Source organism: Myotis davidii, unplaced genomic scaffold (genome assembly GCF_000327345.1).
Source record: "Myotis davidii unplaced genomic scaffold, ASM32734v1 scaffold390, whole genome shotgun sequence".
Lineage (NCBI taxonomy): Eukaryota > Metazoa > Chordata > Mammalia > Chiroptera > Vespertilionidae > Myotis > Myotis davidii.
In genome coordinates this window covers 2461570-2469796 of record NW_006282748.1, presented here as the reverse complement: position 1 = coordinate 2469796, position 8227 = coordinate 2461570, and the positions used below count along the sequence as shown (strand labels likewise).

Sequence of the window (8227 nt, the reverse complement as noted above, 5' to 3'; positions counted from 1 at the left end):
CCCAGATAGCAGTAGATACTTTGCTTTTCCCCTAAACAATTAAGCTCCCTAACGGAAGAAGCCCTTGCAGAGATGACTCAGTAGTTGAGCTTCAACCTATGAACCAGGAGGTCAGGGATCGATCCCCTGCAGGGGGGAGTGCAGGAGGCAGCTGATCAATGATTCTCTCTCATCACTGATGTTTCTATCTCTCTCTCCCCCTCTTCTTTCCTCCTTGAAATCAATAAAAATATCTATATATTTTTTAAAAGTTACTTTCTAAGCTTCATATCTGATTCATTAGGTTATGAAAAGAATAGGGAATTTTATCAAAGGTTATTGAGGGGTTGCTTAGCCCTGGCTGGTGGTTCTCAGTGGTCAGAGCTTCAGCCCACGCACTAAAAAGTCTCAGGATCGGTTCCCAGTCAAGGGGCAAGTACCTGGGTTGCAGGTTCATTCCCAGGCCGCAGTCAAGGCGCGTGCAGGAGGCAACCAATCCATGTCTCTTTCTCTCTATCTTTCTCTTTTCCCATTCCCTTCCATTCCATCTAAAAGCAATGGAAAATCCTCAGATAAAAAGTAAAAAAAAAAAAAGTTTGCTTAATCTCATGGAGTAAACATTTGAGTTTTGTAATTTCCCCCATTGTTTTTCAATTGTAGAAAGTATAAGCAAAGTTTTAGGTTTTAGTGGTCAGCTGAATTAATTTGTTTTTTATTTTGACTGATCAACTTTTACATTCACACTGAATAGAATTAAGCAGTCGTACACATACGTTGGTTTGAGATTAAGCAAAACTGCTGCTATTATGAAGTGTGCGATGGCTGGCTTTTGTGGGTATTTATTCTACCACAAATAAGTAATAGCAATCATTTTTAGATTTGTGGCTAAAATATTGGTGTGCTTCTGAGTTGTGATAAAATAACTTCAATCTGCAGCAGTTTGTCATCAAGATTTTGGGGTAGAGTTATCTGATTTCAAAAGCAGGAAGGTTGTGCAAAATGATTTCATCTCTAGGCATTTGGCCTTCCGTTTTTGAAGTACCTGTAATTTATGACCTGGCCCAATGACTTAGGAGTATGCAGGGACCTCGATTTTTCAATTCAGTATATCAAATTATTGCAGTGTTTTCCTCCAGTAATTTGAGCTTTAAGATAGTTACAATGCATCATTCAAAATCTTTTCTATCCTAAGTTCTTATCACTCTCACAGAAAAGCTCATATTTTCTACTTTCTCTAAGACTTCATAATTTTTTTAAATAAATTATTTTTATCTCAGTTATATTAAGAACAGAAAATAACAGCCAGCTGTGAAGCTGGGGAGAGCTGGCCGGGCCGAGGACATAGGATCTCATTATCCTTCCAGCGACTTGACCCTCCTCGGAAGGCCCTCCATAAAAGAGCCTGATCCTAAAAAAGAAAGAAAGTAACAGCCACTAGCTGTGGGATTCCAGATTCTTTAGATACCATTTTGTCACAAGACCAGTCAATCAGAGGAGGACTTTTTAAATCTTTACTTACAGTGTATTTATTGGTGGTTGCTGATTTAATAGTTTTTCATTTGATTCCTGGTTATTTAGCATTTGTTTTATGTAATTATATAATTTACTTAGATTAAGCAAATACTTGGTAATAATTGGGTTAAGAGAATGATATCTCTCCATAGTTTAATTCTGGCTTTTAAAAATACATATATCTTGCCCGGTCGGTGTTGTTCGGTGGTTGAGTTGCCGACCCATAAACCAAGAGGTCTCTGGTTTTATTCCCGGCTAGGGCCCATGCCCAGGTTTCGGTTGTGGGCTCAATCCCCAGTGGGGGCTGTGCAGGTGATTAATGTTTCTCTCTATCGCTCTCCCTCTCTCTCTAAAATCAGTAAAAATATTTTTTGAGCCCTAGCCTGTGTGGCTCAGTGGATAGAGCACTGGCCTGGAGACTGAAGGGTCCCAGGTTTGATTCTGGCCAAGGGCACATGCCCAGGTTGTGGGCTCAATCCCCGGTAGGGGGCATGCGTGCAGGAGGCAGCCAATCAGTGATTCTCATCATTAATATTTCTCTCTCTCCCTCTTCCTTTCTCTCTGAAATCAATAAAAATATATTTAAAATATATATATGTTTTTGAAAATACACATATCTTGATGTAATGATGGCATATATTGTTCTCTATACATATGTTATTTTTAAATACAGTTTTTGGAATTATGTTTCCCCCACTCAGCAAAACTCCTTCTATAAAACTACTCCAACTTAAGTTTTCCGTACTTCATTAAGGGTGAGGCTGGAAAGGGCAGGATTTCCACAACAGGGGGAATTCTGGTGGGCTCAGCAAAATGCAGGGCATGGGTTCTGCTAGGGAATCTGAGTGTTATAAAGTTACCTGATTTAGGCCCATTTTGAGGAATGAGATTAATAGAATGAGGACTGCATTTACTGAAGATAAACCACCAGTAAAACATTTGATGATGAGAATGTCATTCTGGTCATGAAAATAAGCCTGTATTTATATTTTAGTTGATGGGTCTGTTATTCTGAATGGACTCTTGAGAATCCTCATATTAATTCCTTTTAAGTTTTTCATTTGCTCTTTGCATGATCTTTTACTGTCGATGATTTTGCATTTTCAGCAAGTGCTAGGCTTGATTCATGATCTCTTGGGGCCTTTCACTGCTAAGATTTTTACTTGCTGTCTTACTGAGAGATTACAGCAGTATTGAAAATACATCGAATACTATTTAAAATTGACAGGGTTGTTAGGACATACTTGGCTTATTTTAGAATACCTTGCAAATAGGTGGTACTCAAATATTTGCTATCCAGTCATACCTGTGGTATCATGGAAACTGTACTGTTAGCAGGCCCTGAAGTATTTGGTGATGTTTATTGTGAAATGGTGGTGGTGTGTGTGTTTAATCTATGTGTTCAATCAAACTTCCCTCCCAGAAGGGATTTTTAAGGTATTCAGACATGTTAAGTAACAAATGAAGACTTGGGATTAACAGTTATGTATATGGCTTGTACCAGTTTTAACTTGTTTTCTATAGTCTAAATGCCCGATAATTGGTTGGTAGATCTATTCAGTTGAAATACTAACCATTCGTGGTGACAGTTTGTCCATCTTTTGATCCTGTTTGTTTTAACTTGCATTTTAGTATGCAACCGAGGATGGACTTGTACACACAAATGACCAGGCCAGGACTCTACCCAAAGAATGGGTTTGTATTTAAGGGTCCCAGCAGTTAGACCACCCTCAGAAAAGAAGGTAAGGCTCTGTGATATGAAAGGTAAATGATAAAGGGCTAAACAAATAGAGGTCAAGAATCAGGAAGTGTTTTCTTAGGAATCAGGTGAGAAGTTTCCTCTTTTCTCTAGTGTGATGTAAGTGTGTCAGAAACACTGGAAGGGATGGAGACTGCAGTTAAGATTGTCATCTCAGTAGGTGGTATCTCAGCAACATTTGTGGATAATAGTATCTTACCCTCCTATATAATAAAAGGGTAATATGCAAATTGACTGAATGGCGGGATGACCGGTTGCTATGATTGCACTGACCACCAGGAGGCAGACATTCAACTCAGCAGCTGCCCCCTCGTGGTCAGTGCGCTCCCCTCAGTGAGCCTCTACCGCCTCGTGGCAGCGCTAAGGATGTCTGACTACCGGCTTAAGCTGTCAGTTGTACACCACCCCCCCCCCCCCCCCCCCCGGGCTCCCAGACTGGGGGAGGGGGCAGGCTGGGCTGGGGGGGTCTCGGGGTGCATGAATTTTGTGCACTGGACCTCTAGTTTGGGATAAGGGAAAACCTTTCCATTTGGAAATTCTCTTGCTATATCTCATGTGGACTATTGGTTAGGATTTGCCTATGGATATTTTGTATAAATGAAATTATATTTTGTACCGGGCTTTTCACTTCACATGTTTTTGAGGTTCATCTATGTTGTAGCCTATATCATTACTTTATGCCTTTTTGTGGCTGAATGATATTTCATTGTACAGATATAACACCTTTTGTTTATGCATTTATCCTCTGATGGACATTTGTGCTGTTTCCATTTTCTGGCTATTGTGAATGCTAGCACTGATGTTAGCATTTATGTACACATATTTAAGTACTTGCTTTTCATTTGGGGACTTATGTATCTATGAGTGGAATCACTGAGTCATTCTATTAAGTTAGATAAACTTTTTTCCCAGTTTCCTTTTTTAAAAATTGTGGTAAAATATACATAACATAAAATTTATCATTTTTTAAGTTTACAGTTCAGTGGCATTAAATACATTTCACATTGTTGTGTAAACATCGCTACTGTCTAACTCCAGAACTTTTTTCTTTTCTCCAACTCTGTTTACCTTAAATAATAAATTCCCATTTCTCTCTTTCCCCAGCCCCTGGCTTCTCCCATTCTTCTTTCTGTTTTAATGCATTTGACTGTTCTGGTTACTTCATAAGTGGAGTGACAAAGTATCTGTCCTTTCATGACTCACTTTTCACTTAGCATAATATTTTTAAGGTTCATCTAGGTATAATTTAAATGTGATTTATTCCAAAATGATTGCAAGGTTTTTGTTGCATATCTTTTTCCTAAAACTAAATCTAGAGGGAAGGAACCCTGATAAAGTTTCTTTGAAATTAGTTGGGTTGGGTTTTTATTTTTTTTCCTTTTCCTATTAATTATAGCCTTTTCTTGAAGGATGATGCATTCTGGGTGAGGATCCTCGAGAGGTGGATTTGTAGGAACATGCTCAGGCAATAGTGTGGTTTATTTCATTATTACTAGGTTTGCTGAAATTGGCTTGCTGACATGTTGTTTTCAAATTTTGCCAACATTTTCATGGTTAAGGACCCTTTGGGTTTCAACCATATGGATTCTAAATTGAAATTGGGGTTGCCAAAAATGTTATCCTTGAGAAGTCACCATTGGGGACTTACCCTCTTTCTCTGAGGTTGTAGAGACTCCAGTTCTGAGTTGGAAGTGATAGATTCTCTGCCATTTTCAAAGAGGTTTCAGAAAGCATCATGCCCACACACTTAGCAGTGGGACTATGGAGGCTTTTCTAGTGTAGTTCACAGTGGTAGGAACCCATTAGTTTAGCCTGTGGATATTCATTTTGGTTCATACTTTGTCTTTCCCAATGTTCTTTATTCAAGCCCTTCATGCTGTGTCTGAATTTGGTAAACCTACTATCTCTTGTAAAATTAGTATATTGAATAAGAAATGATTATAAAAGGAACTTTTTGATGTTACATTAGAAATGTTCTAAATTGACTTTTGGTGTATAGGAGGATGCTCTCACCGACTGAGCCCCACTGGCTACCCGGTGTTTTTATTTTAAAGTTTTTGTGTGGTGTATAACTGAAATATCATAGTGGAACCAATACTGTGTTCAGATTCTCAATCTGCCAATTTTTCAGCCTCTATAGGATTAGTTGCTCTGGGCCTCAATTTTCTCATCTGTGAAATAGGGAAAACATGGTTTGGGTAGTTGTGAGGGTGAAATAACTCAACTAAAGGTTCCTAATCAACTACATGCTAGTCTTTGGCATGTAGAGCTCATGCTTGCTGCTGTGTCATGCCTCTGTGCTTCTTATTGATGCAGATATTTTTGTTTGAAATTAATGGTTTTATTTCTTTTAATAATGATATTAAATGTCTAAAATCAGAGGGATGCCGTCATAACTTGGGGACCCAGACTAAGGAGTGAATAGAATAGTCTCTCCACAAAGGAGTTGAGTAAAGTAGGGAGAAGGAACATACAGAGTAGTCTATGCATGATAATACAAAGGGTAGGAAATTGCTGAAATGTGAATTATCACATAACCTTCATTTGCCTATGCTGTACTCCCCAAGAATTTGCTGTATAAATGCCAACTATGTGAACTACCTTAAGGCTTTTTTAGAGCTTTTAGAATTGAAAATTATTATGTTTTTATAGCTGCTAAGAATTAAAAATTTTAGAGACTATAATATTTCCTTTTATTTATTTTTCCCCCCAGTGTTTGAAAGATGTATGGTGATCCTGAAACGATCAGACACCTCACCAACTTCAAGCAACTTCAGGGGAAGTTTGTCTACACTCAGGCTGCAGTATTTTCAGCAAACATGATTGGACAGTGGGCCTGTGCCCTATCTTTTGGTAGAGTGGAAAATTTGAGCCAGTGAAGCCAAATCCTTCTAGAAGCAGAATGCCTGGCTCCTTGCTGATTGCATTTAAAATGTGAAATGGAAATTGGATGTCTCCATTACTTCCAGCCAACGTGGCATCATAGGTGTTTCTTAAGTTTCATGCCTTAGGAGGAAAAATACTCCACTTACATGTGTACTATCTCCACCAAAAACTCTGTTATGCAAACTTAATTTTTGTGTGTTCCCACTCTTCTCTCCATCTTCCTACTTTCTACACAATCATGTCCTCTTACTAAGTAATTCAAGAAAAATGTCTTGGAATACTTAAATCACAAACTTAGAAATAAAACTAATATTTTCTTAGTTTCCTGGCTATGATGATATCTCATAGCTAAAAAAACAAACAATGAAAACAATTTTAAAATACCTTAGGATAAATCAGAAATAGCGCAGCCACCACAAAACATACATAGTTTAAAAGTTGGATCTTTTTCCCCAGCAGATACCAGTTGTAAATAAGAATGAACTCTAGGGGCCAAAATGCAAAACCAAAAATGAAGCAGCTACATGTAGTTTGTAATTTCTAGTTTGATCTGTAACTGAACATTGTGGCTTTATATGTATTATTTTATATTGTACTTTTCCCATTGTTGATCGTTTGGACTTGAATAAGAGTAATTCCATAGTTTTAAGTATGACAAAAATATTTGGACAGTGTGTTCTTGAAAGCAATGTACTCACTGAAGTGAATGCTTGTATATAGTAAGATAGCCTTAAACCTTCTCTAATGCCTTAACTATCAAACAATAAAACTTTTAAAGCCTAGGATTATAGTCAGTCAGCATGCTAGACTGAGAGGTAAACACTGGTGTGGTTAGAGCAGGTACTGATGCTGTCAGTATTCAGCACTATGTGTTTAGCTGTGTTTGTGCTAGCTACAAAAGTGCAATATTAGACACTAGCTAGCTAGGACTGCTGCCTCCTGGAACTCCAAAGAGGAAAACAGGATTTGATTAACTCAGTGCACGTTTCTTTAAGTTACTCATGTTGTCCTTTGCTTGAATGCAATGCCATGCAGATTTTCGTGGCTGCTAATTTTTATTTACTTTGCATTATGTTGACTAACGCTTGGAGAACCAAACATCCCTTCTTCACCTGACAAGGCATAGCCCTTTAACTGCAGTAAGAAAAAATAAAAATAAAAAACAAAACCATTTTGTGTGAATATTGGTGATAACTGGCACTTAAGATCAGAAAACAGTTCTTTATACTTGATGCCTTAAGATGCAGTCTGCCCAAAGTTCTGAAAGACTGATAGGCAAGTAATACTACAATACTACTACTGAGTTTTTGTAGAATATTTACATTTGATAATAAAACTCACCTGTTTAATCTCAATGTTTCCATTCTTTTTTTGTCATTAAAAGAGCTATAATGGTCGAAGGGCAGTGGGTCAGCCATCTTTTCCTGAGGTGGTAAGATTTTTCCCTAAGTTTACCATAAGTATTTATAAAAACCTCAGTGGATAGGGCGTCGGCCTGTGGACTGAAGGGTCCCAGGTTCTATTCCAGTCAAGGGCATGTACCTTGGTTGGGGGCACATCCCCAGTAGGGGGTGTGCAGGAGGCAGCTGGTCCATGTTTCAAACTCTCTCTCTCCCTTCCTCTGTAATAAATCAATAAAATATATTTTTTTTTAAAAAACTATTAATGATAAATGCACTCCAGATACAGTACAACCATCCCTAGATGGTTAATTACTGAAACTTGGTGACTTTTTAAAAAATATATATTTTTATTGATTTTAGAGAGGAAGGGAGAGGGATAGAGATTGAAACATCAATGATGAAAGAGAATCATTGACTGGCTGCCTCCTGCACGCCACCTACCGGGGATTGAGGCCGCAACCCAGGCATGTGTCCTTAGCCCAGAATCAAACCTGGCACCCTTCAGCCCGCAGACAGACACTCTATGCACTAAGCCAAACCGGCCAGGGCCTTGGTGACATTTAACTGTTGTGGAAGTCAGAGATATTAATATTTGGTCCTTGCATTTACTGGAGATCTAGTTGCTTGACGACTTGAAAACCTGTTTAAGCCACATAAAAGTAATACAATCTAGAACTTTAGTGTTTCT

The 8227-nt window shown here is 38.2% G+C and overlaps 1 protein-coding gene across 1 annotated transcript in view; it reads left to right on the top strand.

Annotated features, from left to right (window-relative positions):
• ESRP1 (epithelial splicing regulatory protein 1) overlaps positions 1-7491 on the top strand; it is a 50451-nt gene extending 42960 nt beyond the window's left edge. Inside the window, exon 14 of the mRNA XM_015560927.1 lies at positions 5964-7491. Within this exon, the coding sequence (XP_015416413.1) occupies positions 5964-5984 (21 nt within the window). The 3' untranslated portion in view covers positions 5985-7491. The remainder of the gene's footprint in view (positions 1-5963) is intronic.
• Positions 7492-8227: the final 736 nt, after the last annotated feature.